Source organism: Camelus dromedarius, chromosome 6 (assembly GCF_036321535.1).
Source record: "Camelus dromedarius isolate mCamDro1 chromosome 6, mCamDro1.pat, whole genome shotgun sequence".
Taxonomy (NCBI): domain Eukaryota; kingdom Metazoa; phylum Chordata; class Mammalia; order Artiodactyla; family Camelidae; genus Camelus; species Camelus dromedarius.
Window position 1 is genome coordinate 59,480,014 of NC_087441.1, and position 24,738 is coordinate 59,504,751.

Consider the following 24,738-nt stretch of genomic DNA (forward strand, 5'->3'; position numbering starts at 1 on the left):
CCTACGTAATCCGGTTTGAGTTCTTGGGTTACTTGGCTGGTCTCTTGTTTGATAGAAAGTCAATAAAATTCTGCTTGTACTATTTCCTTTAATAGTTGAATTGTTGATCAATTTTGCAGTTGTTTTTTCCTCCTTTAGTTGAATTTATGTGACCAATTTCACAGCCTTTCCAGAAATAGGCCTGGTGGGAAATATCTTACCCATGTTACAGTTACATTGAGAACTTTGAGACCCCACTTCCCAGCTATGGCATCTGTAGAGCAGTAGGCTGAGGACAGATGAAGAGATGATGCTTGTCTGTGTTCCATTAAAGACAATAAACTGGGTGTACATTTTTGACTTTGAAAAAATCAGTTTTCTATGTGTGTAAAATTTAGCTATGGAGGCAGTCCATATTTCTTCTGTACTCTGTAAACTATGACCAAAAAAATATATTGCAGAATGAGAAAATCTTCCTTTGGGCAGATTTTTCCAAGATTGGTTTTAATTTTCTTTTAATGTGAACCCTAAAGCTATTTGTGTATGGACTTTCTGCTCTTGGGTTTGAGAGAAAAAGGAGAGAACAGGGGAAGGGGGAGAGGGGAGGGAGAGAAGAAGAATCTCTAGGTTTAGAGAGAGATGAAGCATCCATGTCTAGATGTTTAGTGTCCATAATAGGTACTCAGTGACTGTTGAACAAATAAATTGTTCTACTGGAGTTTAGGTGGCTCCAATCTTCCTAACTCCTGTTTCACCCCAGTTCACGCTGTGACAAGTAAGGTTTCCTTTAAGGATGTGTTCATTTGGTGCGAGGGTGGCTTTTTGTTGTTGTTGTTGTTGTTACTTCTGTCTTAATAGCTTTTTCGCTGGGGTTTTGTGATGTAGGTTTCTGTGCTGATCCCTCTTTTGGAGAATGGAGAGCTCTTGATTCCTGGCCGAGGGGACTGTCTGAAAGTGGCTCCTGGATTTCAGTTCTTTGCAACCAGGAGGTAGGTCTTGTTAACCACCTGTTCCCACTAGGAGCCTCCTCCCCACGAGTCCACATGCTAGAGCGCTGAGTACGAAAGTCCTGCAGTAGAGTTCTCTCAGCCCACTTCGAGCATGGTTAGTTGGAACTAGTGACAGATTCAGCCTTCTCATTCCTGTTTTCAATGGAGATAATTAATTTAGAAAATAAAAGCTTTGTTTGGTTTCACTTAAAAACAAGTAACCAGTCTTAAAAAACTTTATCTTGTTTTTATGTTTTCAAATATAACCAGAGATGAGACTGTTGTTAGAGAGCCCTGGGTTTGAGTCCTGACACTGACACTCCATACCTGTGTGTACCTTGCTTAGCTGATTATGATGGGGCCAGTAATACCTACTTTACAACTTGATAAAAGTTGGGGAGGTTTAGGTGATATGATGTGCACTGAAGACCTGTCACATAGTAAGCACCCAGCCTTGGATGTGGTGATGATGAAGCCATGTGGATGTGGTGGATGTGGTGATGATGAAGCCATGTGGAGTTCAAACAGTTTAAAAAATTTAATTGAATATAAGCATCAACAAAGGAATAAAACCTAAGCAGACTTAGTATATGTCCCTACCTACATTCTGTAATAATGTGAAGACAGTGGTTTATTTCCTACTATTTTTCTGTACCTGTATAGCATCTCCAAGGTCTTAAAATGGCCAAGAGTGAAACTATTGTCACATATTTAGTGGTTAAATTAGTGTTTACTGTACCTCTGTGAGCATTCACGCCCAGATGAGTACAGAGCTAACCTTACAATTCTCAGGGAACACCTTGCTAGGCCCTGTTAATTTTAATAGACCCTGATTTTGTTCACAGTGATCATAAAGTTCTTTCCTGCTAAATAGATTTCCCAGAATGTCATGGGACATCATAGAAGGATGTCAGACAAACTCGAATTCAGTTCTTGGCTCTGCCATTTGTAGTCACAGTTGAGGGAGCAAGGGATCTTACTCTCCTCTTCCTAAGGTTGGAAGGAAAGAAGGCACCATCCCCTCAGGGCAGTCGTTTGAGGATTAAATGAAGCGGCTTTATTGTAAGCCTGTGGTTTGCGCAGAGTATGTGTCTAATGAGTATTCGTTCTCTTCTGGGCATTTTAAGTAATCTTTACGTACTGTAGCTTTTAGTACTAAGCAGTGAACTTATTTTTAATGCTATGGGTCTTGGATTATGTTTTCTCTTTCCTGAAGTTCTGTCTTAAGGAGAAGAAGCGTACTGTTGAGATCAAAATGCCTGAGGTCAGTGGCAGCGTTTCATTGCCATCTTCCCTGTAGGCCCAACATAGTGGTATCTGGCAACAGAAGGGACTGTGAGTTTTATTCAGATGTGAGATAATGTCTAGCAAGGAATAACCAGGGGCACAATTCAAGATTAAAATTGGGAATTTTGTGTGACTCTGTTTTTCATTTTGAAATACAGGCTCTTGAGCTGTGGAGGAAATTGGTATCGACCACTGAATAGTCATGCGACTCTGTTAGACAAATATTGGACCAAAATTCACCTGGATAACATGGATAAGACAGAACTGAATGAGGTATGTGGTGATGAGAAAGGAAGTATTAATGCTTGTCTTTTTTACTTTTCATTATTAAAAATTTTAGACTTACATGTAAATGGAGGAAATAGCCTAATGAATGACCAAAATACTCATCACCCTAAATTTAACGGTTAATGTGCTAATGTTTTACTGTGTTAACTTCACCTAGTATTTTTTACTTGCTGATATATTTGAAAGCAAATCTCATAACATTTTACCCCTGGGGGAAGGTGTAGCTTAGCAGTAGAGTACATGCTTAGCATGCACAAGGTCCTGGGTTCAATCCCCAGTACCTCCACTAAAAAATAAAATAAAAACATAATTTAAAAATACATAAAGAAACCTAATTACCCCCCAAAACAATAACATTTTACCCCTAAATACTCTTCATGCATCTCTAAATATTTAAGGGCATTTCCATGTATAACCACAGTATCATTATTACACCCAATACAATGAATAGTAATTCCTCAGTAAGCATTTAATTCTCAGACCATACTTAAGTCTCCCAGTTGTCCCCAAGGGATCTTTTTTTTACTAAGTTGACTTGTAACTAATGCCTTTTGCACTTAACAGTTTCATGTACATTTTGGTCTGGGTATTAATGAAACTCGAGATTACTTATTTTATAGATTTTATACATCAGTTCCCTTTGCAGTATCGCTGGCTATCTGTGATCATGAGGAGCTATGCCTCACCCAGGGTACTGCCAACCTCCCGCCTTCCCTTCTGTCTCCCTCCTCACTTGGGAAGCTTCTCATCCTCCCCACTCTTCATCTTGAAGAGTAGCAAATGGAGCATTGTCAGTGGTGATTCAGCCACAGGGGGATGCTTTCCTCTTCCTTGGTGTAAGTTTTTAGATAAATAAGTGAGACAGGTCAACATTTTCAAAGACTTTGTCTAACATTTTAGGTGTTTATTAGCAGAGGGATTTTCAGTCTGGTGTATTACTGGAAAACCCTTGATCATGTAATTAATCTCTTAAGAAGCCTTGTCTTGATGATGTGATTTTATAACTTTACATCCTGTTTTGGGCTTGTGAGTTCCTTACCTCACTCTAGTTCCCACTTGTGTATTTATGTGTCCCATATGTCTTTCCCCCTCAACTATAAGCTCCTCCAGTAACTTACCTTTTGGGTCCCCAGCATGCACTCAGTGCCTGACACTTGGTGAACGTTTATAGTGTTGCTCTGTTGTTATGCATCTCTTTCTTTTGCTGTTGTATATGTTTAAATGTTTTGTTTTCAGACTTAAATTGTGAGTTTGTTCTTTAAAGGAGAGGCCTGAAGTTCACATTTAGGTGTGATGTATTGGGAGGATGGGGAGAACCTTTGACAGCTACTCTGTTATTGCTGTTTCTGTACTTGAAGTAAGACCTAGAACTCATCTTTCCATTCCTGTCATGGCAGCAGTGAGTCACTGCTCACAAGAAGTGCAGCAGGAACTTGCACCCCTCACCTAAGTGACATGTGTCGTATTGAGATAGCTGACTTTCAGAAGCTCGTGTGTTATTTCTAAGCTTCTGGACTTACTAATAAGTCCTAACAACATTCTCTTAAATGAATGACTGGTAGCTAAAAACCTATGTGTGTTACTTAGGAAATAAAATAATCTCCTGTGCTGACTTCATGGGGAACACAAAAAAAGGGCATTTCTGTTGCTGCTAACCCCAGACGTTTAATGCTTAGACGACTGCCTTTGACTTCTTGCTGAAATAGCAAATTATATTTCAAAGAGTGAAATACAATTTTTTATTTTGCGTGATGCTAGTTTCATACCTAGTAAGTGCAGGGAACTCGCCCCTGGCAGTTTTTCACCCTTATCTCCCCCACACACTTTGAATATGTGCTGGTGCTGAAGATGGCCTGCTTTCTCTGCTGGCAGTACCCCTTTGTGGTCCCTGGTGACCTCTGCCAGGTGCATCTCCCATTCCATGAAACCTTCCTGGGTCTCCCAAGCAGGGCTGACCATGTTGTCCTTTGTGCTGCAAGCTTGATTTTGCTTCCATATCTGCTTATACTAGGTGGAGTTTCTTGACAGTGGTCTTCATTCCTTATTTTGTTTTATTTCCCTGTTCCTGAAACAGTGCCTGAAACAAAGTAGGTACTTAATAAATGCTTATTAAAATAAGTCTTTAAAATACATGTCAACTTGGTAACCATATCATGTCAGATTTGTTTATTACACCATACTGTTTGTAAATTTTGACATTTTTAGTAATAACAAGATTTTTTGGCTAAGGTAGAAAATGACCAATTGGTGGGTACATATAAATATTCTCTACTTAGAACTTTTTTTTCCAAATAACTGAGCCCTTTCTAAAGTGTTAAACCTAACAAAAATTTTTTTACAAGTGCAAGTAGGTTGTTTTTCATCTTAATCATAAATATACGTGCTCATATGATGAAATTACTACTCAGAAATAAAATAAACTCCTGATATGTTCAGTAATATCTGGATGAATTTCAGAAACGTGCTTAGTAAGAGAAACCCAACTGCACACTATATCCTTATGACCCCCTGTCTATGACAACTTGAAAGCAAAACTTGAGAGATTAGAATCAGGAAGGAAGTGATTACAGAAGGCTCACAAGGGAACTTTCTGTTTCAGGAGTGATGTAAATAAGTCTGTCTTTTGTTTGTTATGGCCAATGTCCATAAATACATGATCAGTTTTGAAAATATTCCCTCCACACACAAAAATGTATATTCTGTATTTGAAAGGTCCACATGTGTATCCCTTAAAAAGTGAATTTTTTTATTTTATTGTTCTCTTCTGCCCTTCCTTAATTTTTAATACGTCTGAAGTATATGTTTTCAATAATATTTGTTGTAAAATCCTCTAGTTAAAAAAAAAAGTATGAAGAAATCAAAGCTATGAGATCTATATCACCTGATACAACATTGTTAAAAGATTTAGTTCTTGGGAGGGGAGGTGGGAAGGGATAGACTGGGATTTCAAAATGTAGAATAGATAAACAAGATGATACTGTATAGCACAGGGAAATATACACAAGATCTTATGGTATCTCACAGAGACAAAAATGTGACAATGAATATATATATGTTCATGTATAATTGAAAAATTGTGCTCTACACTGGAATTTGACACAACATTGTAAAATTATTATAAATCAAAAAATGTTAAAAAAAAGATTTAGTTCTTTATCTTTGTAAATATGTGGATGTTACATATTTATTGTATATAAAATATGGATATTTAATATATAAATTGGAATCGTGATGTACTTCTCAAACTAATTTAAATGTACTAGATGGTAATATTTCTAATATAGACTTAATATTTTCCTCCTTCTCAAATAGACTTGACCGAACAAATCCATATCAAAACCTTGGAACCAGTATTAAGAGCACAAAACATTATACTGCAAAAAATTCTCAAAAGTTACCAAAGTGAATAGGACTGGATCTTTTGCTTTTTTTAATTGTCTGCTTTTTAAAGATCAACTGCTTTTTATCAGGACCTAACACGAGCTCCTTTTACTGTGGTCTGCTTTTAAAACCTTATATTTCCTTTTCCCATTAACTGTTTCTTATTTGCTTTTGGCTGAGAAATGACACGATGACTGTACTAGAATTGTTTACAGTTAGAGTACATAGTACTTGCAGGATCCTTCAGTGAGTAAATGCCTGGGTGCTGGATGCCTGTGTTGCTTGGACCCCTTCCCCATCTAGCTTGTGTACCCTAAGCTGTGGTGAGATTGCCAAATGACTGAGTTCTGGCCAGGGAAAACGTGAAGGTTTTTGAGGAGTTGAGGTCATGGGTAAGGGTAGAAATTCATAGTAAAGATGGCAGATTTCACAGAGAATCCATTTTTGGTTGACTAATGCCAGCAGCAGTTTACGTCTGCTTTTAAACATCACTACGCCTGCTGCTAAATTTTCTTTCCTTTTTTTTCTCCCGCTGCCAGGTTCTTCAAAACAAATATCCCAGTTTATCAGCAGCAACCGATTACCTGCTTGACATTTACATCCAGCTTACTGGAGAGAAACATCACTCTGTGAGTGATAGTTCTGTTGGAGGGGAACAGGCACCCGAAGAAGTTTCAGAAACCAGAAGAGGAAATAAAAGACTGACCCTTGAGGGAAGAGAATTGTCTCTACGGTACTGGGCTAGACACTTTTGAGTTGGTATTTTTAAAACTGCTTCCCTTGTGGGGAGGGTAACTCAGTGTTAAAGCACGTGCAGAGTCCTGCAATTAATAATAAATAAATAACTCTAATTTACCCCCCTTCCAATTTTTTTTTTAATTAAAAACAAAAACAGAAAAAACACTTCCCTCCAAACTTCTTACTAGCTGGAACTGAATGGTTACAAAAAAATAGGTTTTGAAATTAGACCTTTGGGTCTAATTTCTGAGTTAGGAAGGTTTATAAAGGTAACATTATTTTAGTTTTAAAAAATAACTTTTTTTCCTTATTGAGAGATAATTGACATATAGCACTGTGTAAGTTTACAGTGTACACAGCATAATGATTTGATTTACACACATCATGAAATGATTATTACTGTTAGTTTGATAAACATCCATCATCTTATAGATACAAAATTAGAGAAATAGTAAAAACATTTTTTTTTCTTGTGAGAACTCTTAACAACTTTTCATTTATAATATACATCAGTGTTAATTATATTTATCACATTGTATATTATATCCCTAGTACTTATTTATCTTATAACTGAAAGTTTAACAGATAACTTTAAGAATTGGGAATAGTTACTGACATAATTCTTTCACTGGTTGTCCTTCTGTGACAGTTGAGGCCTTAAATAAGACCTTTGGGTTTTGCTATATAATAGAATCCTGGGCCTTTGTGCTTCATTCTCACTGGTTGACTTTCCCTTTTAGAAGTGAGAATCAGAAATGGGGCAGCCCCCCTCAGTTTGCCCTGGGAGTTAGTTGCATGGATGGGGGAGAAGTGAGTCAGATCACTTCCTAGTGATCTTTTTTCTAATCTTTTTTCTAATACCATTTGTCTTCACATTGTTAGTGTCCCCAGATGCCTTTGCTGTCTTTGGCCTATGGTCATTTATTTCTTGACAACCACCCCCATTTTTTTTTTTAAGGGATCTACTGAATTGGTGTAATAGAATTGCCCACAGCTTTGACAGTCTGTCTTCATCAGCATCATTAAATATTTTTCAAGAGGTAAAATACAATCTTCCTACTTGTTTTCTCTGTGCTCTTTAAGGCTGTTGGTTTCCACTGTTATTTTCTGTCCCCTGCCTGCTGTCAAAGTTTTTGTTTTGTTTAGGTGCTATTATTATCCTTAGCTAATTAAAACTGAACCAATCTTGCCTTTAAACTAATTGGGCTTAATAAATGGTAACTACTAATTTCAAGTAAGTATAGTTTGAAATAGAGTAGTAAAACAGATACTGAAATTAAAGGTAAAATGAAAAGAAAATCTCCCAGATGATAATAATGCTGTAAAATATAAAATGTTTCTAAGATGTTTGGTATATATTTCTATATATAATTTCTTAGTCTATTTGATAGACTTGTCTGATCCTACCACTTGCCTCAGGAGGGCTTTGTAACTTTAGTCCAGAGAAATTTATGTGGGAGTTATCATGTACATCCTTGTATGCTGGGCTTGGGGAAAAAAATGTGTTCTGCCGGGGGGAAACCCTATTGATTTACAGCTCTGCCATATTCAATGAAGAAAGAGATTTATTCCCCGCCTGCTTAAGAATAAAGTGGCTACTTAGACATTGGGCTCTTAGAACACTGACTGCTTTTGACTATAAAGTGTTCTGGTTTCTGTCAGCCAGTCAGCCAGGACTGAGGAGAGAATAGCAACCCATTTTGGTTAGCAATATCTCTGTGTTTGGTCAGTTACTCTGGGTAGAAAGAACCCTCATTTGGAGTCCACACGGAAACTCCAGCCCTGCTGCACCTGAAGTGCTGTGTGCCAGTCCAGCCTCCTTCTCTCCAGTGAAACCTCCTTCCCATTCACCAACATTTCTCATCCTTCTTATAGATAACCTTGTTTTGTACTTTTAAAATAAAACTGGCATGGAGAGGATTTCTCTTCTTCAGTTTATATTTTAGAATGTCTTTTTGTGTGTATAAAACTACTTTACTGAGGTTTAATTCACATCCCATAAAATTCACTCTTTTAAGAGTGTACAATTCAGATGAAAAAGGAATATATGTATGTATATGTATGACTGAAACATTGTGCTGTACACCAGAAATTGACACAACATTGTAAACTGACTGTACTTCAACTGAAAAATAAGTAAATTATTAAATAAATATTTTAAAAAATATGGGCAGAATTGATAATCCCCTAGCCAGGTTAACCAAGAAAAAAAAAATAAGTGTACAATTCAGTGTTTTCTAGTATAGTCAACAGAGTTATGCAGCCGTCACCACCATCTAATTCTACAGCATTTTTATCACTCCCAAAAGAAACCCTGTACCATTAGCTGTTACCCCCACTTCCCCCCTCTGCAGCCCCTGGCAACCACTAATTTACCTTCCATCTGGACATTTCTATAAATGGAATCATACAATATGTGACCTTGTTATCTTCTTTCATGCAGCATATTCTCTCGGTTAATCCATGTTTAGCATGAGTCAGTACTTCATTCTTTTGATAGCTGAAGAGCATTTCATTGTATTGATATACTATGTTTTGTTATCTGCTCATTTGTTGATATTTGGGCTTTCACCTATTGTGAATAATGCTGCTGTGAACATTTATGTGCAAATATTTTATTAATATAGAAGCAATATATATGTATTGTTAAAAATGAGAAAAGATAGGAAAGCAAAACAATGAAATATTCCCCCAGAGATTCCCTCATACTGTTAATACCTTGATGTAGCTCTTCTGTATCTTCCTACTCGTATGGGAATAAGAACTCTTCCTTTATCAGCTCCCCTCCGCCAACACTACCTTGCTGAAGCAATCTGACCAGTTGTTTTACAGTTTTCCACCTTCTGGCTTTATCTGGCTTCTTCACTGCTTTGACACCAACTGGTGTCCGACAATTCAGTCCAGTTCTGATACTGGCTACCTAGAGTTAGTGTAGACCCTGCAGATTCAAGGGCTTGGTCCTCCACAGGACTGCCCCCACTTTAGACTCCAGCCGCAAGTCTCAGAGGCCCACCTACACTGATGCCCTGTCAGCTGTAAATTCAGGGGTTCCCACAACTTCAGGTACCATAATCATCTCACAGAACTGATTGGAGGCTCTACATGTACTGTACGTGTTACAGTTTTATTATAAAAAATATAACTCAAGAACAGTCAAATGGAAGGGACGCATAGGGCAAGGTTTCAAGAATCCAAGCACAGGCACTTCTGTGGAGTCAGGGTGTGCCACCTTCCTGGTACGTCACTTTGTCCACCAGCCAGGAAGCTCTCAAACTTGGAATGCCCAGCATTTTATTGGGGTCTTTTTCTGTCATTGGCTGTAAGATTGAACTCAGTCTCCAGCCCCTTCCCATTTTCCAGAGGGTGGAGGTGGAGCTGGACGTTTCAGCCCTCCAGTCAGTGCTTAGTCTTTCTGCCCTGGGTCGTTCCTCTCTTAAACTGTCTAAGGCCCATCAGGAGTACGTAGCCTAATAAACCCAGTGCGGTCTGTAAGGGCTCTAGTGAGTAACAAAAGACACCCTTACTCCCGGTAATTCCAATAATTTTTGAAGCTCTGTCCTGAATTAGGGACAAAGACCAGGTAAATTAGTTTTTAAATGTTTGCACGACATTTATTGATATATCACACTTGGTAATTACATGGAACCAGATATGTTCTTTGTTTTGCCATGCCAGTGGTGTCCCTTCCCTTGTCATTTTATCTCTTGTCTTTCCTGTAAATAGAACTTTAACAAAATACTTGATATATTCAAATTCAGCTTTTTGGAGGTAGAATCCATTTTTGGAGGTGATATGTACCTTATATTTCATTCTGGTGGGAGACATGTATCTTGTTGGCCTATCAGTAGCTGCTAAGATTAAGTACTGGGTTAGGATAATGACACTGTGATCCCTTTATTGCACATCAAGAGTTTCCCTTTACAGTTAGAAAGTGATCTTTTGGTGTTACCTCCACTTTCTGAGAGTCATTTTCCCCGACAGAACCATATACCCAAAGATTAATGCGAATTGCTATTTTTGCCTGAATTTTGGATTTGCAAACCGAGGGGCTTCTGTGTGTGTTTCTAATTAACCAGTATTTTGATAGTAAAACCTCCACATTTTTTTTGTGCCCTCTGTTATGATAAGGTCCTTGAGTTTAGGGTTGGTACTTTAGTTGTACTTTCCTTGGTCTTGCAGAAATGGTCCTGCCGGATTTTATGTTCCTCCCTTTTGTGGGCTGGATAATGATGCTCTGTTAATAATGTATTATTTTAAAAGTCAGTTGGTGTTTACCTTGGTTATTTTAATAGGCTTTGGACTGTTTCACAGCAATGCTTTCTAAGCATACAAGCAAACTGAAAATGGCAGAAGTCATTGGAAGCAAATTGAACATTTCCAAGAAAAAGGTATGTGGTGCTATTTTTACTTCCCTCTTGAAAGGAGTCTGGGATATTTAGCTTACTTGATGGTCTCTGTTTCTTACCTGAAACAGCTTTTACGAGTAACAGCCTCCTCTGTCAAAGTCGGTAGTTTCACTGCTGCCCCTCAAGGGCATAAAGCCCTCACTGCCTCCTAGATGGTGGTTCTCCTTGCGTTCCACATTCTTAAAATGAGCTTCCTTGCATCCTTTATCTCACTCATGCCTTATTCTCCAGTGTTTTAATGAGCATGTTATTCTGTAGGTTGCGGACTCAGGACTGGAACCATGTCTTAGTAACACCTTTGAGTATAGTTTTGTGCGTAGTTCGATTTTTTCCAACTTTTTATAATTATTATCTTCAATCAAAAAAGTTGAAAAGTACCAATGAACACCTGTATACCCATTACTCAGGTTCCTTGTTGATACTGTTAATATTTTGCCCTTCCTGTTTTATATCAAAAGATGTATTTTTGGAGGAGAGAACCTTTCAGCAGTGGTGTTGGTGGTTGGAGAAATGTGTGGGGCCCATCTTGAGGCAGATGTCTGGTGTTCCCAAATGCATCTTGACTCTAAAAAGCCACATGTCAGGAACTGAGATGGTTAGAGGTGTTCCTTAGGCTTCTGAAACTGTGGGGATGATTTTGGCTGCAGGTAACAGAATGCCTACAAAAGGGGGCTTAAACAATAATTACAGTAGACAAGAGAAGTGAAACTACCACAGTTGGCTTAGATTGATCAATATTCAACCTGTTTGGTTGAAGAGGGGCTCACCTTCCCTGAGCAGTTTACCCCTTTCACTCCTGCCCCAAACCCTGAAGAGAATCTGCATACTTCGGGTTAGTGATAAGGACAAGGCTTTTGGGTAGGTGCCCTGGCCTGTCTGTCACACCTTCTCTTTCTGCTTTGGCAGTTGTCAGATATATCATAGTTTATTCAAGTCACTGTTTCCTGCATTGTGTTAGAAATTTAAAGCAGAAGAAAGCATAGCTGAAGAAAAATTACTTTGATTTTTTTTTCGTATCTTTTAGGAGTAAAGCTTTTGGTTCATTATGTTCATTTTACATATAGGTAGATATAAGCTTACTTGAAGTAATAAAAAATACTGTTACAGGGAGTCGTTCAAAATCAGTGTTTTTAAAAATATATTAGAAACTTGGAGAATTTTTTTTAATGTAATTAGGAGCTAACTTGCCTATCTTGGAAGTAAGTAGAAAGTGCTTCTTAGTAGAAGGCATGTTAGAGAGACACAGTGAGCTTTATGGGTGTGGAAGTGTTTGAAGAGTATATAGAATTTTATTCCAGTAAAATCTTTCCTTCCCATAGGCTGAATTCTTCTGTCAACTTTATAAACCAGAAATTGTGATCAATGAGTTAGATGTGCAAGTGGGTCGAGTGCGGCTTCTTCGGAAACAAAATGAGGCTGTCCACATACAGAGGTAAAGAGGGCTCTGAATTTACCTGAGCACTGGGACTGTTGGGAACTCTATGGCAGGAACGTCTAGTCCAGTCCCCTAGCTGTAAGCACAAGACATATCTGAACTGAGATCTCTCCAGCGTGCTGGATGGTAAGGAGCAGTGACTTCCCGCAGTGTGTTCTCTGAAGCTGGGTGTTAATAGTGGGAGGCAGTGAGGATGTTAAGAGACTTGGGACTAACCAAAGGTATATCTTCAATGTTATTCTTTGTAGCATTTTTAGCAAAGTAAGCCTCACCCAGAAGTCAGGCCAGGTCCTAACAGGCTAGGTCCTATTAATTCCTTGAAGGCTGGAATTAGGTAAGATTCTGAGATCTGGACATCATTCGTTAAATACTTACCGTATGCCTGTTGTGCGAAGGGCTTTTTTGCATATGTTTTCTCATGTAGTGGTTATAGAAATTCTGTGTATTAACACGTGTGTCAGTGTCCTAGGGCTCTTATGACAAATACCATCAACTTGACGGCCTAGAACAGTAGACATTTAATCTCAGTTCTGGAGGCTAGAAGGCTGAAATCTAGGTGTTGGCAAGGCCACACTCCCTCCGAAGGCCCTACGTCTTCCTGGCTTTTGATGGCTCCCAGCAGTCATTCATGTTCCTTGCTTGGTAGCTATGTCACTCCAATCTCTGACTCCATTGTCACATGGCCTTTTTCCCCTGTGTGTATTTCTTTGTGTCTCTAAATTTCTCTTTCTTTGTAAGGATACCAGCCATTGGATTTAAGACTTACTCTTAAATCCAGTATGATATGATTTTATTATTCTTATTTTTTTTTTCCAAATAAGGTCAAAATCAGTTTCTGGGTGGACATGAATTTTCGGGGAAGACTATTCAACTCACTACAATTAGGAACTATTATTATCCAGATTTTATAAGTTAGGAAACTGAGACTAAGAGAGGTTAAGTAATTTACCCAAGATGACATAAGTGATATAATGTCTTACCTCGATGTTTTGAATCTCCAGAGCCTCGTAAAGTACCAGGTTCGTAAATGCTCCATGTCTATAGAATGAGCGAATTCTGTAATTCGTTATGTTGAAAGAAAGAACATCTGTTATAGCATGAAGATATCACTTTGTTTTTTTTAAAGAAGTACTTTATTTTTGTTTCAGGGTTTTTTTTTAATTGAAGTATAGTTGATTTACAATGTGTTAGTTTCAGCTATACAAGAAAGTGATTCAGTTATACATACTTATCTATTCTTTTTCATTCTTTTCCATTATAGGTTATTACAAGATATTGAGTTATATAGTAGGACCTTGTTGTTTATTTTATATATAGTAGTTTGCTCAGTTGTGTTCTTGCTCTTATTTGTTAAGTCTGGAAAATCCACCTCTTCAAAGCAACAGTATTCCCCTTTCCAGGGAGAAGCTTACCTTTGCTGCTACGAGGCCATCCTCCGTTCTTATTGAACAGCTTGCTGTGTGCGTCAGCAAAGGGGAGCCCGTGTTGCTGGTGGGAGAGACCGGGACTGGCAAAACCTCCACTGTCCAGTACTTGGCTCACATTACAGGTAACTCCTAGAGGGGAAGCACCCTGCCCCCAGACAGTAAACATTTCACATTGACCGACTTTTTAAAAAAATAGAAAGTCCAAAGAATGCTGGAGTTTAAAAAGTGCCACTACTCCATTTCCCCTGGAGAGAAGCACTGGAAATTTTTTCCTTGGAAATAATGTGATCTTTCCCCCTGGAAATAACCACTGTTAACAGATTGGTATCAACTTTTCTTAGTTCTAATCTGTGGCCTGCAAATACATACAGATATGTCTTTGTTTTAAAACAAACGAGATTCATACTGCGTGTATTGCATTTAGTTAAGCAAACTGGACATCTTTAAAAACAGAATGGCCTCATTCCTATACTGATGGCTTAATAATAATTCCACGCTGGATATTTATTTTTATTTATTACCAAATAAATCATAGACATTGATTTATTGAACAATTTTTTTTTGTTATTTTCAGTTATCTGATGCTGGAGCAATAATACACAGTGAATCTTCTTTTACATATTTCTCTGGGTTAGGTGAAAATTTTAAATAGTTAAGATTTCTGAACGTAAAATGAGAGGGTCAGAGGAAATGCACATTTAAAGATTTACCCTATGTCATGTCCTCACATCCTTAAGGGTCATACTGGACGTTTTCAGTCTTTACATTTTCAGAGTAACCCTTTTGCCCTTTCTTTATTAAAGGCCACCGTTTGAGGGTTGTCAATATGAATCAACAAAGTGACACTGCAGACTTGCTTGGAGGGTAAGTGTGGATTTAAATTTTTTTTCTTCTTATTTCTGTGCTCAGGGCTTGAGGTGAGAAATACTGTTTTCCTATAAAGCTCAAAACTAGCCTTGGAAAAATATTCAAAGAATTGCTCCCTTATCCCCACCCCAGCAGAGTATTTATCAGAATTTATTAAGGAGCTCTTGGGCGGGTAGATGCTTCTCTTCCTTTTAAAGAACATTTGACATTCTTGCTCTCAAAGATCATGCTGGGAGGGGAGGAAAACAAGAAAGCAAATATGTTATCAACTAATATTTGTGTGTACAGTCATGATCTGAAGCATGTGTTCTGGAGTCACACTGCCTTCAAGCTAGACTCTGCTGCAGTCTGATTACTGTTGAATTACTGATTAAGTTGCCTCTACTTGGTTAAATGGGACTTGCTCATGGGACTCCACTGTGGTCATTAAAATGCACTTGTTCCTTATTGGTGTTTTTGAATTATGTTAGTTTCATGAACAATTAGTCTGTGCTGAAGGCTGTAAAACTGATGGATGCCGTTGGCATACCTTACATTGAGCGGTACTGGGATCGATCCCATTAACTCTACAAACAGTTGCTTATAAAAATTCTTAAAAGTGTAAAACAATAGAATTTATTGTCCTTTTTGCTCTTTATGGCATTTGCCAGAAAGTTCTTTATTTACTCTTTTTTTTTTTTGAGGGTCACATCATGCTATAGCATTATTTTTATTTCCACTCTTTTCTTTGTCTCGCATCCCCTCCTGCTCTGGATGGAGTGCTACTTTGGAAACCTGCTTCCTTTGGTGCTTCTCATTTTCTTACCCTGTCAACCCATTACTTAGCGTCTGCTCTACACATATCACTATGTGTTTACATTTATATTCTGTATTAAAATCCACGAGCTGAGGCTTACATCTCTTACTCTAATTCTTCTACTTTATTTTTCCCCAGTGATCTTTCCACCTTTTTTTTTTTTTAATTTTACTTCTGTACAGTTAATTGACAATCTCCCCATTCCCTCACTGTGGTACTTGATAATGTGTTCTTACTAATATATGAAATTTGTTATTTTATGGGGCTTGTCTATTCTGCTATGCATTTCCCTCTATTCTGTATCTATATATATCTTCAGTAATATCCTACTATTAAGTATTCCTAACACAAATGGCATTAATGTTGTACTAAATGAACATGGACTGGATCTGTCTCTTCTAAGAATTTGTAGTGTTATGTTAGCCACTGTAAGTAGTTTTAAATGTAGTGAGTACACATTGTGCCCTGATGCAATCAATAATACAAAAAGATTGGAATCAGATATGATAACTAGAATTTTGTTTTGGTGTCAACGTGGTGAAAAGAATATATATCCATTTTTCCTTGTTAGTAGGTTAGCCTCCTAGCATTGGTTATCAAAAGAAAACTTACATATGCTTCAATTTTTGTTTTCTATCCTTTTGTATTACTGGAAGTGGTGTAAATCACATCTTTTGATATATAATGTATGTAGATGTATGAATGACTCCCTTGCTTAAGAATCCTTGTATATAAAATGGAAAGACCAGAAATGATTTTTAAAAGGCAAAGGAGTGGAAAAGAAAGGAGTAGGCAGGGAGATGGATAGAGAGGGGTAATATTTCTAACTTGGGGATTTGTGGTTTGTTTCATCTAACTGTGAAACTTGTCATGTTTTGTAATTCATAATAAAGATATTTTGCATTTATCAAATACTATGGTAAAAGATAATGAAAGAAATCTATAGTCCTAATTGGTCTGCTTTGCAAACCTTTAGATTTTTCTTTAAATTATTATTAAGGATTAATTTAATTATTATAAAGTGTACTATGAATACAGTTTATAAAAGTAAGGCCTTCAGGGCCATCAGTCTTAAACTTCATCACCGTAGCTTGCCTTCTGATCTTTGTTCGCGTACAAACTCTCTTATTTTTTGATTAGTGTTAGTGTGGTATATCTTTTTTCCTTGTTTAAACACATTTTGGTCTTTCTATTTAAGGTAGATTTCTGGTAGACAGCACATAAACCTTCATATTATTTGTGTGTAGAGAATTGAATCATATTCCAACGGAGTTGGGGTAGAGAGAGCTTATGAGACTATAGGAAAGAGTAGAGGATACAGAGGACTTGGATGAAGCAGATAAAATCATTCCAGAAAGTCTAGCGCTAAATGGCAAAGCACAGAACACAGATTCACAGCACTGACTACAGGAACAAGGATTGGGAGGGGCAGCCTCTGAGGAAAAAACAAATGTGTGGAGAAAGGGAAGGACCCTTGGAGAAGTTGACAATGAGGGAAAGAAAAAAATGGGAGGAAAATTAAAGATCTCATAGAAATAAAACAGCCAACCTGTGTCCTCCTTAAAGCCACACATGGGAACGGAAGATAGTAGGGCAGAAGTGCATGCTCTAAAACTCTGAATCCTGACCCCAAATGAAATGAGGTGTTATCTTTTCAGTTACTCAACATGCACTGTTTTATGTCTCTTGTACTTCATAATCTTTCACGTATTAGAAAATTTTCTTTTAGTTTAGCCATTTTCAAGTGAACTCCTGTATGTATGTGGTCTCTGTGTATGTAACAGAGACCCCAAGTTAATCTCCAGGAGGGCCAGGTGTTCTAGACCCTGCCCCCGCCCCCACCCCCTTGGCCTTTAGGTTTCTCCTGGGGCATCTTTTCTCTGCACAAGACACCTTGAAAACCCTGCTCTATAATGGTTTATAGTTTGAGTCACCAGTTCTCCCCTTGTCAGAGTGGTTCCCATTGAGTATTTGTGTTACAGTTTATTTTTTTCTTTTCTGAAATGTGTATGTATGTTTGTTCATTTTTTTATCACTTGAAACATATTGACTTAACTGTTCCAGCTACTACGCTTTCAGCTTTAAATAAACAAACTTTTTTCTTAAGGAGCTCAGTCTGATTTGAACTATAAAGCTATTTCTTTCATGAATTAGATATACTGAGCCAGTTACTAGTGGTAATAATTATAACAGGTAACTTTTAAATGGCACTCCTGTGCCAGTCACTATTTTGAGTCCTTTATCTGTGTTCACTCAGCCTTTTTAAAAACCTGTTAATTTTCACCATTTACACAAAAGAGAAATGAGGCTCTTGGGATTAAGTGCCTTGTTCAGGGTAATGGCTAGTCCATGATTTGGACCCAGGCAGTCTGTCCTGAGCATCTGCATTCTTAATCATTACTCTGTTGCCCCACTTAGCTTTGGATCCCATTTATTCTGTCATCTTTAAGACTAGCAATTTTATTTAAATAACATGTGTATTTTGTTGAATTTCTTACCACTTCTGTTGCCATTCTAGTTCATCATCTTTTGTCTGGTCCAGTGCAGGGGTCTCTCATCTTTGCTCTGCTCCTACCCTCCACACAGTCTCTCTTCTATTTAGTACTTACACTGATCTTTTTAATATTTGTGTGTGTGTGTGTGTGTGTGTGTGTGGTGATTAGATTTGTTTATTTATTTTCAGAGGAGGTACTGGGGATTGAACCCAGGACCTTATGCATACTAGGCAAGTGCTCTACCACTTGAGCTATACCCTCCCCCACAATGATCCTTTTAAAGTATAATCGATCACATCACTGCCTTCCTCAGATCCTCCCACTGAATTCTCAGTTGCATGGCATATCCTCCAAAGGCGTTGTTGTGGCGGTCAGGCCCTTCATAACCTGGCTGGGACACTTTTCTGACTGGTCTCCTTCCTTCAGCTCTGCTGCTGAGCTCCGGCCACGCTCCCCTCCGTGCTGCACCCGATGCTGCTGTTCCCTCTGGCCTCCGCTGCCGCCCACGGATACTGCCTTAGCTAAACCCTTCCTTGTCTGATTTTCTTGAAATTTCCGTCTATAACACAGCCTTTTCTGATTATCACATCAAATTGCCAATACTGCCTTCCCCCACTCTCCTTTCACTTGATCTGTAGTTTTAACACTTACTACTTGATATTTTATAGTAGGGGTGTTTCTTTATTGTCTCTAGTTAGATGGTAAGCCACAGAGGGGCAGGACCTGGTGGGTCTTGCTTACACAGTGCCTCACAACCAGCAGGTGCTCAGCAAATCTTGGTTGAGTACATGGATTAAAGAAATGTCTTTATTAATTAATGGTTATTGCTTACTATGGATTTGAAATGGGTTTGAAGTTCTCTTACTTTTTCTGTCCGGAATCAGACTCTTCTGTGTATATGCTCAGTAGTAAGATGTTGGGTTTCACTCATCTCGTTGTTCCCCCTCATAGGCCAGTGAGTAAATAGTATCCGTGAATTCTCTAATTGTGCTTGATTGTATTTTGGAATTGTTTCAGTTCTCAACTTAAGTTATTTTTCTTGGAAATAAAATTTATGTTATCATCCTTGAATTGTAATATTTTGTATCCTAGGCTACAGAAAATTGTATACTTGATATTTTCTAGAAACAATTAGTGTTGCTAAGGCAGCTTACCTTTTAGCTAGAGCAGCATTTCTTGACTTTTCATTACTAACCTCTCTACCCTGATATTAAATTAAAATTTAATTTAAATGAATTCCATAGCTCCTCAACTAGTGGAATTAAATGCTAAGGAATAGAGGTAATTTAAATACTAAGAAATTAAAAGTTGAGCCTTGGAGGGCCACAAACCGTTGTAATGTCTAAGATTTTTTTGTTGCTCTCTCCCCCAATTTTCAGTCTCTTTAGGAGCAATACTCTCCCCCTTCAATTGACAGGACATGAGCTGAGTTCACTTTGCTTAAGTAAATCAATTTCAGATGCTATGTTTTTCTTCTAAAATATCCTGAAAATGTTTTGGTCAATCTTAATAAAATATGGTTTGTCATTAAGCGTACATGTTGTTTATTTAAACATGTGAGTAAAATAATGACATGCCTTTCACTGCCCAGTTTGGAATTTCAAATTTTTTCATAACTTGTTTATCTAATACTAGTTTTTACCTTTAGCATAAGCCCTTTAAGCACTTGGAGTAGAGAAAATAGATTATAATTTAAAACTTTAACATAGATTTTTAAGTATTTTGGTATTATTTCTGATTTTCATTAGGTGAAATCTCAGACCTATTGCTATCTTCTAAGGCATGCTTTCCAGTTCCAGTCAGCTCAGAAGTCTGTGAATCACTTACTTACCTTTTGTTTCAGTTACAAACCAGTGGACCATAAGCTTATTTGGCTACCCTTACGGGAGGCATTTGAGGAACTCTTTGCTCTGACATTTTCCAAGAAGCAAAACTTTACATTTTTGGGACACATTCAGACCTGTTACAGGCAGAAACGGTGGCATGATCTCCTCAGATTAATGCAGCATGTGCACAAGTCGGCTGTCAACAAGGATGGAAAAGAGAGTGAAACTGGTAAGAATGTGACCCTGGTTGCTGGTGGGAAGACATGAGGCTGGGGCTAAGTTGGCAAAATTAGGAGAAGAGTTTAGGGGAAGAATAAAGCAGTACAAGTTAGTGCTTTCTAGGACTTAGTGCACAGGAGACTAGTTTTGAAGTGTAGCTGCTCCCGTGATTCTGTCGGCGTGATTTCCATAAAGACAGATGCTTGGTGCTGTTGAGGTACAAGCACCGCTCAATGTGCAGTAAGTCACGTATGCATAGAAGAGGTTAGTTCCCAGAAACTGCATTCCACACTGAATGGGGCTTTTGGCAGCTTAGTCATCTTCTCTGCTTCCTCATCTATTAAATGGGAATAGGAGTACCTACTTCAAAGGGTTTTTGTGAGGATAAATGGGTTAACCAATACATACGCAGATAAATAAACTGGGTAGTGTAGTGGCTGGCACATAGTTGGCATTATGTAAGCGTTTGGACTTATTTATACTTCTAGGATGTGATTTATGTGTGTTTTGTTAATTGTGTGTGTTTTTAAGTCATATTTATTACAACTCAAAATGTGTGTTAAATTCTTGTCTTTATTCTTTTTTAGGGTCACTACTAAAAGAGAAGTGGGAAGCATTTGGTCTTAGGCTCAACCATGCACAACAACAGATGAAAATGACTGAAAATGCCTTATTGTTCGCATTTGTAGAGGTATTTTGCTTTGGTTGTTTAGCTTAAGGAATATTGATTTGATGCAGAATGCAAGTTTAAGGAGGCTACTGTTTTGTATTCTCTTCATGTTGATGTTTTAGGGTTTGTTGCTTAAGAGTTAATAAACACTTAATGATACAATTCTTTGGGGGGAAGATTTTTTTAAATGTCCTTTATACAAATTATAAAGTCTTGATGAGCACTGTTATTATTATTATTAAAGATGCAATTGAGGACAAATGAATTCTTTATTGTTTCAAAGCCCGTGTGTGTGTGTGTTTGTGTGTGTGTGTGTTTTTGAGAGACAGAGACAGAGACACAGAGAGATAGAGGTTGAGAGGGATATTTGGATCCATTCATGTTGGGCTACATCTTTTATTCTAGTACATGGGTAGCTCCACTGTTTTCTGTCCTATGACCATGTAGGATCAGCTTAATTAACTCTTTATGACTGAAGCTTTTTGTATTTTTATTAAGGAAGATTGTTTCTGTGATACCCTATAGACCACACCCTAAAGGAGGGGTAGGAGTCTTACTTGACATGGTATTTTAGTAAGAGAGAAGGTCTTCCAACCATTTATTCACTGGTGTGGAAAATTTAGTCATCAGTGCTTAATCTTAATATGATTGTTTGTAAAATAACCAATGAAAATGTCAAGTGCTCTCAAAATAGAATTTATACCTATTTCATGACTTGACATTTACACTAGAGTTTAATATGTTTGCTCTGTTTTTTTTTTTTTCAATTAAATTTGTAGAAGATTCTTTGTTAGGATCATCATGAAAACAAAAGTTATAGTGGAATTTAATAATAGAGCATTTCGGTTTCTGATGTGATGTTATTTGAGCAGACAGTAAGGTTTATTTTTCATTGTTTAGGAGATAGAACTTGAAGAGATAAAAACAGTAGAGTGGAGATGAAGAAAGATTTGTTTTGATATTCTTCAGCAACTGTGAAGGGTTGTGTATTGCAATCACTACACACTCTTGATTTAGTCATTTCTCTGATCTTGGTATGCTCATAGCCTAACCCTGTATTTATTTTGGGTGCTTTTAATAACCACTTGGGTACCTTTAAACATCTGAATACATTTTAACTTATTGTTTACCATCCATATAACGAGTTGATCTAGTTTATTGCATCTCACTGTCAGGCTCCAACATATTTATTCACTTGACCTTTCTGGACAATTTTTAAAAATTAACTTGGCCTTAGCTCTGGCAGCCACTTGGCATTAAGGTGTAAACTCAGTCAAGTAGGAGAGGTTTGACCTTGCTCTGTTTCTAACCCTGCTTACGTAATTGCTCTTGGTGAATGTGTCTATATTTGAATTGGATCCTTAATATTTTACTTTATCTTCTAGGGTGCATTAGCTCAGGCTGTAAAGAAAGGAGAGTGGATCTTGCTGGATGAGATTAATCTGGCTGCTCCAGAAACATTAGAATGTCTGAGTGGTTTACTTGAAGGCTCCTCTGGCTCCCTGGTGTTGCTGGATCGAGGAGACACAGGTAACACTTGATCCCCTTAGGGTTTGACTTGATAACGAGGCCTTTGGCCTCCTGAAAGTGAGATTCTTTTGGTTAGGTGGACTGTGTGGGCCTCCCAATGCAGTTTGTTCATTCCATAGGTACTAATTTTCTGCAAAGTTCCATTGTTTGGTGTGGAGAATGCAGAGGCTAAGACAATTTGTCAAAACATTTGGGCAGTGCGTAATAGACAGGCATACTTGGTGACAAAATACACGCTGGTGAATAGGTGGTGGAATAAATAACATGAACAACCACACCTTAAAAGATGGGGGATGGTGGCATAAGATTAAGTTGTATACATAGGTCTAGAAACTGATTTCAGTGGGGCTTCAGAAAAGGCAAGGATGGTCTGAGTAATCTGGCTGAACCTTGAGGCAGGGCTGTTCAGCCTGGAGTTCAGTGGACGTAGGTAGTCTTCCCTTGGGAATTGTCACTGATCACTTATTGTTATAAGTTGTTGAAAATGTATAGTTTTCTCTTAACAGAACCACTGGTTCGCCATCCTGACTTCCGTTTATTTGCGTGTATGAATCCAGCAACTGATGTGGGTAAAAGAAATCTCCCACCAGGAATAAGAAACAGGTGAGAGGACATGGCCTGATTCCTGGAGAAGTTTTTAAAATTAAGTTCTCTTTATTTATTGATTGGTAATATTAACATAACCAACCCTCATAACAATACTTGAAATTTCTTGACCTCTGATAGAAGAATCTTACTTGTCATATTCTGCCTTTTGTAGATTGTAGGAATACAGACAACTCCAGAACAGTGGAGTTTTTTTCCTTTAGGTTGTTAGTATGACATTTAATGCCTCATGGATGTTGTTGAAGACAATAATCGTTCTTCCTTTAAATACCCTTTTAGCTATTAGAAAAACTTCACATGATGGTATAACAGTGTAACACATAAGAGCGTAAGTGCATTTTAGGAACAGAGTCCTTGGATGAAGCTAATGATTTATAAAAGGACGTTTAAGTTTCAGCTTTCTTCATGAAGAGGTGACTGACATGAACAAGGTGTTTGATGTATGTAGCATTTGGTAAATGACCTTGTTTATTGTTGGTAAACTTTTGTTGAGTTCTGAGTTTTAAATTAGTGTTAAAATTGTATTATATCTCCTCCCCCATTATAAAAGTTAATAAAAGCTTCATAGGAAAATTTTATCAACTACAAGTATGTATTTTCCTTTGCTCCAGCTATTTATTTTGGATGGTGAAGGGGCCTTTTTGTTGTTATTGCATGTACTTTTAGTTACATGTAGTTGTGATCAAAACACCTCCTGAAAATGAGGATAAATAAGTTTTCGTTTGTAAGTGTTTTTGCAAGAACTATTCAACTTTATTTCATGGAAGTAATAATGGTAGATTTTTAGTAACAGTTAACATCTTTTATTTCATTATGGTCGATCTGTATCTCAAGTTGAAAGGCCTTTATTATTTATATTAAAAGCAGTTAAAGTGGGTTTACGTAACTTCTTCTGTTCCCTATTTTTGTATTGTCGGACTAGCTGTATTAACTTCCCCCAAATAGTAATTATGTAATAATTATTGTTTACAGGTTCACAGAACTCTATGTAGAAGAATTAGAAAGTAAAGAAGACTTACAGATTCTTATTGTGGATTATCTGAAAGGATTGAGTGTGAACAAGAGCACAGTGCAAGGAATCATGACGTGGGTTCTCTTTCATTTCTCTTTACAAAACTTTTCCTCTATAAAATATAAAAATATAAAATGTAAAATGAATATAAAAATGTGTGCCTCATGCATATGTATTTTTTCTTCTTTTTGCTTCTAACTACAGAAGACTGATGGGAGGATTATTTAGATTTCTATTTTAAAGTTGGAACCTTACGGACTCCCTTGAATTTTCCTAAGGAAACTACATAGAGAGCTTATGAGTCACTACCTATGAGAATATGTAAACAGTTAAATAACGATCTCCTAATACTTCTATATTTACAGCTTAGAGTTTGAATCCCTCGAGGAGCTGTAAATGGCTTGAATTTTGATCTGTCTGGATATCTTATTTTTTGTAACTTGTATACTAGCTATGTGGAATGTAGGGGGAAAAGGTGGATATAATTGAGTGACTCTGGTTTAGAGTTAATAAGGGACTTAGTTGAATGAAGTATAAAGTGGTTATATAGTTTGGTGCTTTGAGTCTCTTTGCTCTTTTTTTGTATGCCACGTGGAAGGGTGCAATCTTTATAACAGACACCCTGGATTCTAGTACTGGCTCTGTCAGAAACTAATTCTATCATCGTGGGCATATCACTTAGTTAATTTTCTCTGTGCCCTCTAAAAAGAGATATATAATATGTAAAGTTTTAAAAATTGGATCATATTATGATTTTACTTTGCTTTTTGTAGTTTGTTATTTTTTA

At 37.4% G+C, this 24,738-nt stretch overlaps 1 protein-coding gene across 2 annotated transcripts in view; it reads left to right on the top strand.

Moving 5' to 3' along the window:
- Positions 1-24,738, top strand: part of MDN1 (midasin AAA ATPase 1) — a 139,620-nt gene that overhangs the window by 22,734 nt on the left and 92,148 nt on the right. For both annotated transcript variants that reach the window (XR_004138165.2, XM_064486858.1), the window contains exons 8-20: positions 865-968; positions 2,414-2,528; positions 6,464-6,657; positions 7,621-7,702; positions 10,955-11,050; positions 12,388-12,500; positions 13,904-14,052; positions 14,734-14,794; positions 19,932-20,143; positions 20,721-20,824; positions 22,189-22,333; positions 22,840-22,936; positions 23,912-24,025. Coding sequence is in view for 1 of the 2 variants with exons in the window: in XM_064486858.1 (XP_064342928.1) it covers positions 865-968; positions 2,414-2,528; positions 6,464-6,657; positions 7,621-7,702; positions 10,955-11,050; positions 12,388-12,500; positions 13,904-14,052; positions 14,734-14,794; positions 19,932-20,143; positions 20,721-20,824; positions 22,189-22,333; positions 22,840-22,936; positions 23,912-24,025 (1,586 nt within the window). In the remaining variant the exon portion in view is untranslated. The remainder of the gene's footprint in view (positions 1-864; positions 969-2,413; positions 2,529-6,463; positions 6,658-7,620; positions 7,703-10,954; positions 11,051-12,387; positions 12,501-13,903; positions 14,053-14,733; positions 14,795-19,931; positions 20,144-20,720; positions 20,825-22,188; positions 22,334-22,839; positions 22,937-23,911; positions 24,026-24,738) is intronic.